The following is a 13,395-nucleotide window of genomic DNA, read 5'->3' on the forward strand; positions in this document are numbered from 1 at the left end:
TGATTACTCACATCACCCCTTGCTACTGGGTAACTGAATAAAAAAATAAACAGAAATTTCTCTAAATTTACTAACTTCTATTAGTGAAATATTAATACAAACTAAATATTATTTTCTCTCCCTTCAAGAATACATCTGTACTATCATATAAAAGCTTCTGTTTTAATTCTGCAAAAGGTTATATAGATTTCACTCTTGTATTTTAAAATATTTACATGTTTTAATTAAAAAAGAAAATACGTATTAACACTTATGTTATAACAGGTATTAGTTGATGGTTATGCTGCTCATCTTTCTGATTTGAAGTCTCCAGGATCTTCCAGACCAGCGCAGGGAAATGCACGAATGATATTGTTTCGTGGGTGTTTTGGATTGCCGGGGCAAACGGGCTCTACTATACGACAGCGCAGATCGGCAAAAAGAACAACTTCTTTTCCTCTTTCTGGGCAAAGTCAAGAATTGCGAGCAGCAATGGACAAGTCTAGTGATAACAGGGCTTCTGAAGGATTGAGGCAATAATACTAGAAAATCAAAGGGTATAATTTTCTTGTTTCATTTTGTATTATAAGACCTGTATATTGGCATTATTAAAAAGTAATGCTTCTTTCACCTTCATGATCATGCTGTAATGTCACTGTGAAAATCTATGCTGTTAGCTTTGTGCTACTACAAATATAATTAGAGGATTTTCCATTGTGTAAATGTCAGCACCGATTAACTATCCTCATTATTTAATTTTTTATACACCCATTCCTGACTGTTGATATTTTTTTAAAACAAAATACAGCATTGTCACCTAGTCATATATAATGTATGTATTTCTGCTTAGTCAGCTGGTTCTCATTATGTAAATTATGTATAAAATGTAAATATTTGCTTGTAATATAAATGTCAGCAATTTACAGAAATATGTTTCTTTTAAACGACTGGAAATTTATTTATAAAAATTGTAGAATACTCACACCCACAATCATTGCTTCTATGTCACTTACTACTTTTTATACAATGAAATACTTTGTAGCCTATTTTTGTCTATGTGTACAATATTTGAAAAGATTATACAAATTTTATTGTTTATTAATATTGTTAAACAAAACGTTACTATAAATTATCAAGAATAATAATAATAAAAAAAAGAATCTAAAAGAAACTTTTTAAGCTCAGAAATAAAAATAATATAAATAAATTTATTTTCAGTAAAAGTTGTGATAAGAATTATTAAAAATACTTTTGTTGTAATTTCACCGTCCAGATTTGAGCTACTTTCTTTTTTAGAAGAATAACTAAAATATTTTTCTGGTAAAAGAAAAAGTGCATGAAGTTTTATCATGAAATAATTACCCATAACTTTTATGAGTTCTTGTAATATCCAATTCATATAATTAAGAATTAACTAATTTACAGTCAATTGTCTTCTAATAAAGAAACAAAAGTTGATTTTTGATTTAAATGTAAAAGAGCATTTTGTTGCATTAATATACAATTAGGTATCAGGTACTTAGTATGAATCATAAAAAGCTATTATAAAGCATACTTATTTTATAATAAATGTTAAAATACAAAACAATTTAATTTTTAAAATTTATGGCGCATAAAGTTGAAATGTAACATATTCTATAAATGTTATAAATATTTGATGGCTGAGTCAATTTTACCTTTACCTATTGTTTAAAAGAAACAATATATTTGAATACAAGTAATGTCAATGTAGAAACATTTTTTTCAGAAAATTGTTTGCCCTGCTCAATAAAAATTATTAAGGCTAACCTATGCATTTTAAGGTTAAAAAGTTTGTTTATATAGCTTAAATTTTTGTAATTGGAAAAGAAGAAATCTGTGATCAAAAAATTTAAATGAATCTATGTAAAGAAAACTTGTTTTAAGCTTATGCATTGTTACTAGTCAAAAGATGTTCCTGTCATATTTGTGTGGAAATAATTTCAAGTAGATGTAAAATTTTTTAAAGCAATAAGTTTCTGTGTACTCTATGTGAAAAAAATACAGGCAGGTCAATGTTATTTGTATAGAAACAACCACTACAACTTTCACTATTTTCCCTTACCACTTTTGAGATTAACACTTATTCTGAAAATTGAACAAAAATGCAATGGAGGTAAATCACCACTTGATATTTTCTTAGCAAAATTAAATGTTTAAAAAAATATGCCTATTTCTTTTACATAGAGTATATGATACACATAGGTTTTAGTTCAAAATAAGGTTATTTAAAATTTAACATTTATAAAAATTTCTTTAAAATAAATGTATGATATAGAAATGTGCTATTTCTGCTCTTTCTTACATATCTGTAAAAGGTTTAATTTCAAATGAATTTTTTTAGATAACTCTCCATGTTTTAAATACTTAAATCATACAATTTCAACTTAAGTGTTCACATTTGTTGTAGTCTAAAATAATAAAAATTTGTATTTATGTTCTTAAAGTGTAAATAAAACACATATTCTGCAATAAAATTGTTTCCTGAATTTATAAAACCCAATGTACATAATTTACATTAAAAAATATAGAACAAAAACATATTACGATTTTGACATCAACTGTCTTTGCTCTCCTCTTTGAGAAAATTTTGTCTATACTTTAAACTTGAAAATGCTGATGATACAAGAACAGATTCTGGGGGATCCGATATTCTTGGATTATCATAGATGGTAGATATATGGTAATGTTCAGATTCAGATTCATCTGTATATTTACTTCGACACCTTCTCTTTTTCTTTTTAGGAGCCATATCTAGTTTAACACCTCGATAACTAAAAAATAATAATAAAAAAAATTAAATGTTAATTTTTCATAAGTGATCATTCTGTTTTGAATTTATTTAGTAGGATACTTATAGAGAATTGTTCCAATTATTACATAACAGTGATCCAAATCAAATGAATCTAAAGAAATTATTTTTGTGTCACAAAAAATATCAATTAACTGAAACAATTAATAATATTAATAAGAAACTTAAGATTTTACAAAAAAAAACCCCATGTTTAGTTATATGAAAGACAATGTACTTATCTTATCAATAAGTTTTGTATAAAAACTGTAAATACCTTAACTTTCATAATATTAGAAATCATTTTGGTTCTTACTTCATAGTTTTAAAAAGCTTGACTGCATTCAACAAACATGAATAATCAGTACTGAAATTTGATTAAACCTAAATACTTACATTAAAAAAAATAAAATGATCTTGTAACCAATCTAACACATTCGTTCTAAGAGCCTATTTATGTGTTTTAAAAATATAGTTCACAATGAGCTCATAAATCTATTTTAAAATGTTCAAATGTAGATTTTTTGTAGTAAAGAAGTTTTTCTATAATAACATTTTAATGCAAAATAATACAAATCTTACTCAGAAATAACCTTTTTCACACTTTAAAATGTTTTGTAAGCAAAATGTTTAGGAGTATTCTTTGAAACACATTTGGCAAGGAAAATAAAAGCCACAATTTGTGAACCTTAAATTTGAAACAAAGGTTTAATTTTAAACTATATGTACAAACTGGCTGAAAAAAATTATTGGAAATTTAAAATGAACAAAAAATGGCTTAGGTATCAAAAACCATAATATGGACTTTAAAATTGGAAAATAGTTAAAATATTAAAAAAGGCAACCATGGTGGCTCAGGAGATAGAGCATTCACCTCCCAATGAGTTGAAACAGGTTCGAATCCCAGCGAGTGCTGGCCAATATAAATTCTGCACTCAGCTCACACCCACCGAAAATTGCTGACATAAAATATCTTCAGCGGTAGATGGATCATGGGTTAGAATCCTCTTACTGTCGGCTAACCGTGGGAGGTTTTTGTGGTTTTTCCTTTCCATGTAATGCAAATGCAGGTTAGTTCCATCAGAAAGTCCTCTATAAAGGCAAATTTTTCCCAACACTTGATCTAGGGGTTCCCTTGTCATCTGGATTGGGTTCAAAATTACAGGGATACAGAGTTTAACATTGGTAGTTGCAAACCCAGAATTGGGTCTGCTGTTCAACACCAGTTATGAAATAAAATAGTATATACTATTAACTGAAAATCGAGTTAAGATCTAGAATTTTATCTTCCACCTAAGACATATAATTAGCAATTTGGTCTTTAAAAAAAATTTCTGGATCTTTGGCTTGGATAATAAATTTTGTTTAAATAAGGAAAGTATCAGCTGCTATTGCTAAGGCGAAAATTAATAAAAATAAATAAAAATTAGAGATGAAAAAATAGTTACCCAAATCCCTTTTTATCAGCAGGAAGCTGACCTTCATTCGGAAGAGGTTCAGTTATTCCAGCATTTTTGCCAATTCCATGACCTTGTTTCCAGCCTTGAGATTCCATAATTTTCCGGCCAAAACCCTGTAGATGAAAATTGAAATATATAAAGAACATTAAAAAACAAAAACAAAAGCTAAAAAAAAAAAGTTAAATGAAACTTATACCTTGCTATATTTTTCAAATGCAGCAAAATCATAACGGATGTCCTTTTCTGAAATAGAACCATCCCTTAACTTTTCCTCAAATCTCATTCGCACAAAATCTCGCATATCTTTATCATTATCAGGTCCTGTAAAAATATTACAAAAAAAAAGAATATTAATTATTTAAAATATATCATGCTTGTGAAGACTATAAATATGGTGTAATATTATAGGGTAATAATAGCCACATTATGGGGTAAGGATAGATGATTCAATTTTATTTAAAATTCAATTGAAATTTACATTAAAAAATTGTGTTAAAAAACTTAGATAAATGAAGAATAACGTCTGGTGATGAATTCAAAATTTTTTGTATTCTTATATGTTCTTATTTCAATTTGAAATAAAACTAAAATTGCAATTCTCTTTTAATATTTTATATTTAATATTCATATGATTCATCTGAACTGATTGATCATAAGAATTATGTTTGTTATTACAAGGTTTGTCAAATAATCTATTTCAAATAAAAAATTACTTTATCCAAAAATATTTTTGCCTGAAAAATATGAATTAAAACTAATGCATGGTTTATTATAGTTCAAATTATAAAAAATAAATTCACACATTTGAAATAAAAATTTATATCATTCTTTATAATAGCTTTATGTGTTTAGCTAGGAGACAATATACAGAGATTAATGTCACCAGAACCAGATTAACAAAGACAGAATACCGTTTATCTTAAATGATTTTCAATGTTGTTTAGATATATATACATTCAATATTATCTTACAGTTGGAAAATGCAATTCTACCATATGCAGGGAAATTTCTACTCATATAATTTGCTGCTTAGCATCCAAGACCATAGGGTAAATTCCTTCCAAAAGGGATAAGAGTTTTTATACAATTTTCTCTAAATAGCCCAGGTACCCAGCAATAACCCAGCCAAATTTTCATTACTGAGTAAAATAAATTTCACAGGGTTCCCACTCATTTTCAGAAGAAAAAAATTCCCTGACTTTTCTAGGTATATCAGGTACATTTCAATGGAAATCTGTGCCATATTTTATCTATACTATGCAATATTTCATCAAAAAACTTTCATTTCTTTTATTTATTATGTCAAATATGATTTTGTGAGCAAAAACATATAATAGAATGAGAATGGAAACATGGAAAAGTTTCACTAAAAAGTGGAATTTTATAAAATAATTGCAATTAGATGTTAGAACTATTTAACTCTAAACTCAATAACTGATTATTGTTACTGACAATTTTAAGACCGGTTATTTTCCAAGTGTAATATAGGAATTTTCCATGTTTTTTCTTCTTCTTTTTTTGGTAAAAAATTGCAACTTTTCCTGACTATTCACTGCTTTTCAGAGCTAAAAAAATATTTCTTCACAATGCCAAGGCTCCCTGAACCGTGGGAGCTCTATTTCACTACCCGGGCCAGGCAAATTTCACCAGGTATCTAGTGCCGGGTAAGACTCATTTATGTTCAACAGAATATTATTCAGAATCATAATAGCTTTTTTATAAAAAATTATTGTAGTTTTAGAAACCTGTTAACTCCACCAGCTTAACAATCGAGCTCAAATAATTTGCTTAGGGTACAACATATTTTACTTTTGTGCAGAAAATTCAGAGAAACCTTTGTAAAGTGGACACCTTTAGGACAGAAAAATATGTTTGCTAAAGAGAGGTTTACACTTAAGAGAAAGACATGCAAGTTCTGAAATCAATGCTGAAAACTGTTTTAACAAAATTAATATGATAGTTTTATAAATGCAAAATTAGAAATAAAGAATTATATTGATATTTATTTAAAATCATTAAAAGCGCAATGAATAAAATTTAAAGTTAACAGTAGAAAAATAAGATCTATGTGTATTACTCTCGTACTAAGTTTGCTTTTAGCGAATAAATAAATGTAATAATATACAACCCTACAATAATGGAATTTTTTAAAAAAAATTTTGCAAGAAATATTTAGATTATTTCGTAACTTGGGAGGAGTTTAGGTCATGTAATTTCTCATACATATCAGCAAAGTTTAAAACTTTCACGAGTTTGAGAGAGTGGTAATAAATTATGAACAAAAACAATTATCTGTAGACATCGTATGCCAGAGCTTGTATTGATTACTTTGGTTAATATTAACAATATTTGCATAAATTGTTGCTTGATGTAGATTCGTATTTTAGTATTCGTAGATTAGTATTTTTCGGGTTCAAAATTTTTTGGATACCAAGATAGATTCTTAAAAGTAAGAACACTAAAACCACTTTTTTACTCTTCTGTTTAGCTTTGGTAATGAGAAAAAATTTCTCACCAGGTATTGAAAAGCTTGAGAAATTGTACTGAGATAGATCTTGCGCACAAATTACATTTGTAAGTAGTGAATGATTAAAAGTTGAACATTGACAGTTAAAAATTTTTTTCATTTAATGTACCGTAATTTTATTAATTATTATTAAAATATTTATGATTAAAATATTTTTAAATCATCTTACGTTTAACAGAAGCTATTTTCCCCCACAATATATGGAAGAAACTAAACTCATTGCCATTGCGAATAAAATCTAGGCATTTTACTACCTTCATTTAATTTTCTCAAGTTTAAATAAAGAATAGCATTTTTTTTTGTTAGCCTGACAAGAAAAAGAGACCATGCTTATTTTTAACACACATATCTTTTGTTTACTTTATCAAAAAATAATTAATTTAAAAACTTACATTTTTGTAAAATAACAATAAATTAAAAGCTATAAATGTTAATAAAATACCTGGATTTGTATAAACTCTTGTATCTATATCCCAATCATCTGAAGTTTTAGCATCAAAATCACCTTCTTTCTCATCCCAATACTGGGCATCTGTATAAAATACTAAACCAGATCCACCTTTCTCCCACTTAAGCTCTATTTTTTCTTCAAAAAGGCGTTCCTTGTTCCGTTCTTGACCAGTGACATCCTCGTGTAAGGCTTCATGACGATCCCATTCTTCTTCTTCTGACTCTGATTCCTAATAAAAATTCAAAAATAGTTAGTTATACAGAAATTATTCAAGAAAAATTGAGGCACTCAGAATAAAATCAGCAGATTCCTAATATTGAGATAAATGTATGACAGTACTACTCCTGCCACCTGTATTTCATTTGCTGAAGTATCAAATGAAACGAGATTGTTCATGCTAATCTATAAAATTTTAATTATTATTAATTTAGAAATGTTTCTGCAGAATAACGAGATTCAAAGAATTTTTTTTAAAATTTAATTTAAATAAAGACTAAAGTAATTTAATTATTTAGAAATTATATACAGGGAGCCAAAGTACCATGAAACATGGTTATATTTTTATTTTAAAAGGATAAGTGCACACTTTTTTACACACTACATATGGTTATAATCCATATCAAATCATGTGATGTATAATTTCTAGACATTTTTTTGTTCAAATTCTGCTGTGCATGCAATCATAAAACTAGATAAAGATGCTATTAAAATATCCTTTATTAAAATGAATAGTAATTTGGCTTTTAAATTTTTAGGAAAATACTTCCTCTACTATTAAAGTGAGCAATATAATACAAAAAAGGTTTAAAAGGAAAATACTTTTATTTGTTTCTGGTATTAATGTAGAAAAGTAAAAAAAAAAAAAAAAAAACTAATAGCGTTTCCTACATTTCGATTTTGACCCCTCATTTTTATAAAACAATGTGCGGACAACCACAGACTAAATAACTAACGAAAGAAAAGTTCTTGTATTTTTAGAAACCCTAAAATGAATTACAGTATGTATCTATTATTGATCACATTGCAATGCAAAAACTTGTCAATCATCCATTCCTGCCATAGACATTTTTGCCTTTATAAACTACAGAGCTACATAATTCAGGCTCCACTCTGAAAGCAAAAGCAGTCTACTCTTGATGTATATTTTAAATCAAAACAGTTGTTTAAAAAAAGTAAATATGCTTTTTTATTTTTCAGTCATTTTAATACAATTTTAAAATTAATATGTATACCTGCTTATACCGATAAGTTGACTATAATGTCAGTTTCATCCGATATTACAAATTGTCAACGTAATGAACTTTTTACAGTATATATATAAATACACACACACAGTAATTACTTGAAATCTCGAAGTTGAAGGGACGCTAAAAGAATTTCGAGATAGCAAGTTCAGAACTAGAAATGTTCCAAAAAGTAGAAAAATATATTCTAAAATATTACTCTAAGAAGTAGAATCATGAGAATAACTACTGCAAAAAATGTATTTAATGATAGTTGATAATAAGTCTAAATATAATAACAATTATAATTTTATCTTTTAAAGTAAGACAAAAATAATTATGCATTACATAGAAAAGAATTGGTTTACTATAAACTTATATTGCGATTTTTCCGAAAAAAATTCACTTTCTTTTTCGAAAAAAAATTCTATATAACAAGGTTATGAGAAAAAACCCTTCAACACAGGAATTCAAATGAACATTATGTAGATAGATAATGCCAAGGGGAATTTTTTTTTGACACAAGGTTTTTGAGACAAAAATAGACATTCAAGACATTCAAGATATCAAGAGTATACAGCATATAAAAAGAGAGATGGATGTTATAGAAAAATAATGTTATAATCACCTCTGAATTACTGTCATTTTGCCACGGACTTTCCACAGGTGCACGATTACACCAAGAACGTTTATGGCTATTTTCTGTTTTTAATTCTTCCTTTGCAGGAACAGTTGACTTTCTTTCGTAAAATTGTTTTCTCTTTTTGTATTCATAAGGGACATTGCCATATATTCTTTTGGAGCGGTTTCGGGGAAACTGCAAGTCTAACTTAGCAATTAATGATGGTGGTAGTCTACAAGCTTGAATCTCTTTTAAAAAATGACTAGTCTTGGTTCCAACATTTCCATGAGGCATGCACTTTGGTGGATGCATTTCAATGAGGGATTCAACATCTTCCACGGTAATAGTCTCTTTTTCTAATGGCAAATTTGATGCTACAGTTCCTTGTTTACTAAATGCAGAGCCTAAAAAAAATCGCATTGTTAACTTTAATCTATTTTAAACTTTCTTAATATTTATATTTACAAAAGAAATTGCATATATGTTTAGCACGAATATTAACACTTTTGTTGAAAATAAAATAAAAAAAGGCTTATTAAAACTTTAATAGTATTAAATCCTATTTTACTTAACTTAAATCTATATTACTTTATAGCTAATAATTTGAATCGCAAACTACAAATCGAAAATAACATTTTTATGTATCCTTTATGCAAAGAAATTAGTGAAACCAAAGGGAAATACTCTTTAGCTTTTATTTAAGATAACTGGCCAAAATCAGGATTCAATGTATTGATTGCTTCTCTATCTAGGGTTAAATTATGAGATAGTATATTAGTGCAGTCAATCAGCAAATAAAATGTGAAACATAAATGACATAAGATTTGGTTTGATGAGATTTCTATACAAATTAAAATTCTCTGTTAATCAAAAATCTTACATTACCAACATTATTAGGCCTACATTATTATAAAATTAATACCTACATTATTAGGCTGAATCAAAAGAAAAGTTTCTTTATTAATTGCAACTAGATTGAAAGTGTCTTTTAAACAATACAGACTGAAATCTAGAGCTTAAATAAACTCATAATATTTTATTTTTGGCAATTACAAAACATTTAAATTTTAATAATTATTTTAAAAAAGTTTTCTTTTTGTATTCTAAATACAAGCAAATTTTTATTTATTTATTTTTTATGAATAAACAAGCTATTAAATCATTATGTTAATAGTACAGCTTATTTATAACAAAAATTACTCTTTGTACTATGGCTCTATACCTAATAAAATTTGCAACAAATCAAATCTGGTTAATTTTTCTGCCAATATTTTCATACCTTCTTGGCATTTTTAAAAAAATTAGGTTTTGTACCGATTCAATGAATTTATGCATTTTGTTCATTAAGGAGCATGCATGTTATTTAGACTACGATTAGTTTTTCAAATAAAAAGTTAATATGTTGTTTTAAAAACTTATTAATGCAATTAATAAACCCCAAACAAATAAACTTATGTCAATTCTTTATGTCTATAATATATTACATAATTTTATTAACATGTGATTTTATAAACATATTAAAAAAATAGTAAACTGCTGCTCGTAGTTTTTAACTCTATTAGTGATTAGGCTAACCTTCAAAACCTTACCAAGGGTACAACAACCTGTTTAATTTACTTAATGATTTTTTTAAGTAATGCCTTTTAATACTAAATTTAACGCCTTTTAAAAAAATCAGTCAAATAATTCATGTTGATTGTACTTAATTAGAATATAATACTTTTATTAAAAAACTCTCAAATATAAAGAAATACTCACTACTTACATATAATCTGATTCACTGATAGTTCTACTTCTAGCAGGTTATTTATTTAAATGAATATAATCTAGCATTTTTAAATTTTTTTAAAAATAATTCTTATGAGACTAGTAGGCTCTTTTTTCTTTTTTTAAAAAAAAGGAAATTTGTCATGAAATACATCATGTAACTATTGTTCACACCAGTCCAATGATGCTTAAATAATCGTGGTTACTTACAATTACTAACTAGTTGTGGTTACTTAATTAATAACATCACTCACACCCAAAAATAATAGTATTGATTGGAATATGGATAGTTAAAACCGTGCCCTTCAAAATTAAAATTACCTTTATTTTAGATACAACTCTCTAACCCTTCTTAATTTCTAGGAAATTTAGAGAACAAAATAAAAATTATAAATTCCTATATTCATCATACAGACGTAATTAGATTTAGAACTTATGAAAAAAAAATATGTAGGACACAACCTACTAGGAGAGATTTCCACATCATGATTTGTAGCAAAATATTCGCCAAGTCTTAGCCACTTCTGGGCAATGGCTCGCGAGAAACTAAAAAAAAAAAAAAAAAATCACAGAAGGGACAAAACTCGAAAGGTATAACTCGTAACCACTCCTGGGCAAACATCTACATGCATATTTTTCTAAAAAAAATTTTAAGTTTAAAATCTGTTTGGCACTTCGGCGTTTATAGTTGGCGCGGCAGATCATGATACGGAAATATATCCACTTTTTAATTCCCATTAAACACAGTAAACTTAGCATGTCATGTTAACTAAGACATTTACATATTAAATTGAGCATTCAGTATCACGTTTTTCAATCATAATTTAAAAACTATTTAAGAAAATTTTACAAAAACTACAGAGTGTTAAAAAATATTGGTATTTATCCCTTTTGGTAAGAGGTTGGGTCATAAAAATAGCGAAATTGTTTGACACCAGTGATGTTTCAGTTTGCAGTAACAGGTACCTCATATAGGTACTGAGGTAATAGGTTTTCTACAGCTCTCCAAAAAGGATACGTACCAAAAACATTATATTATATAATAAATTAAATAACAAATTATTTTACTTGAAGTAACTGTAGATTCAGTATTTTTAGAAAACACTACTTTCTTGATAAAACAACAAGTCATTAAGGTTTCTCCTTTATCATCTAACCAATGTTCACCATTATATTGTTTAATGAATTCATCCACACGTTCAGATAAAACTTTAATGATACAGCAGTTTGTAATTCTCCTTGACCGATCTGGGTCAGTCGTATTGGAGTCATTTGATGGCTTTTGTACTTCAGGACGGTGGCGGAAATGAAAACACAAAAAGCCCCCACTTTCAACAAAACTAGAGTAAAAATTTCGAAGATGAGATGCATGATAAGTTTTAGGGATGTTATTAACAATTAGATATTCTCCTTCTGAGTTCATTGGCGTCATATTATCCTATTTAAATTGATCTGGTTTCACAAAAAAGTGAAATAAAACAATATAAAAATCAGATTTCAAACACACTACATAATCTTAGAAACTACAGTTGGCAAATAGTATTGACAATCTGATACATTAAAAATTAGGGAAGCCAACAAAAATGATTTTATTTTACATAAATAGTTCAGTCGTTAGTGCAGGTAACTTTTAATCCCTTTAATATTATACAAATAAATACGTGATCACAATTGTTTTTATGACACTCTTGATAGATTGATGTTTTGCAACTTATTTTATTTTAAGACTGGCTTGCTTTTCAATTGTATAAAAATTACTTTAAGAAATATTTCTACTGACATCACTTTAACGGCGTTGCAATCTTAAAGTAGCAATTTCATTGGTTATCAAATGGTGGATATCACATCGGTTTCTTCAAGCTGCTTGTGTAAACGTGCCATCTAGTGGAAACTTGAGGAAAAAGTAAGAGGGGTTGCAGTAGTTATAGGTTTTCACTTGTGAGGAAGTAAGAGTACAGTGTTAAATCAATAGTTGATTGGAATTTCACCTATAAAGACTCATTGTTAATGGTTTGAGGGGGTTACCTCAAATATGCAAATTAATTAGTGAACACGATATTTTAAGTTACGAAATCAGACACGAAAGCGTACTTCCTCTAAATAAACATATCTTCTTTTTCGACGGATTTTGATTTCTTACCCCCGAAATATAAGAAGTATCCCCAATCGGGGAATATGGTAACATTAGTTCGGTCAAAAGAGTGCTAGAAAGTTAAGACTCCTTAATATTTATAATACTCTTTGCGTATTTCACCATATCTCGAGAACTTTTAAAGAGCATAGAATTTTTTTTGACGCAATTATAAAATTTGCTTATCCAAGGATAATTCCGGGCAAAACATAATTTTAATAATAATTTATTAATTTTATGGTTTTAATTTATAACAATTGAAAAAAAAATTGAATTTCAATGTTTTTTCCAATTTTTTGATCATTTATAAGAGTATCTCTCTAATACCCAAAATTCAAACGAAATCGGTTTAATAATACCTGAAAAATGAAATTTTAAACATCTTACCTTTTCAAAATTCATACAATTTTATTTCTGCCTTCGCAA

General features: G+C 27.5%; 2 protein-coding genes across 2 annotated transcripts in view; one reads left to right on the forward strand and one right to left on the reverse strand.

The window, feature by feature from the left end:
• The window catches only part of LOC107437992 (retinal degeneration B), a gene marked incomplete in the record, with an annotated part of 41,051 nt that extends 38,577 nt beyond the window's left edge, over positions 1-2,474 (forward strand). Inside the window, 1 exon segment of the mRNA XM_071179714.1 lies at positions 265-2,474. Within this exon segment, the coding sequence (XP_071035815.1) occupies positions 265-519 (255 nt within the window).
• Positions 397-12,715, reverse strand: LOC107437993 (G patch domain-containing protein 3). Its single transcript, XM_016050146.4, has 7 exons — positions 11,907-12,715; positions 9,078-9,475; positions 7,218-7,455; positions 4,445-4,569; positions 4,237-4,361; positions 2,545-2,771; positions 397-521 (listed from the first exon to the last, which is right to left on the reverse strand). The coding sequence occupies exons 1-6, from the start codon at positions 12,268-12,270 to the stop codon at positions 2,555-2,557; spliced, it is 1,467 nt and encodes a 488-aa protein (XP_015905632.1). The 5' UTR covers positions 12,271-12,715; the 3' UTR covers positions 397-521; positions 2,545-2,554.
• Between the last annotated feature and the right edge of the window lie 680 nt (positions 12,716-13,395).

The sequence above is a fragment of the Parasteatoda tepidariorum genome, chromosome 4 (assembly GCF_043381705.1).
Source record: "Parasteatoda tepidariorum isolate YZ-2023 chromosome 4, CAS_Ptep_4.0, whole genome shotgun sequence".
In the NCBI taxonomy this organism is placed as follows: domain Eukaryota; kingdom Metazoa; phylum Arthropoda; class Arachnida; order Araneae; family Theridiidae; genus Parasteatoda; species Parasteatoda tepidariorum.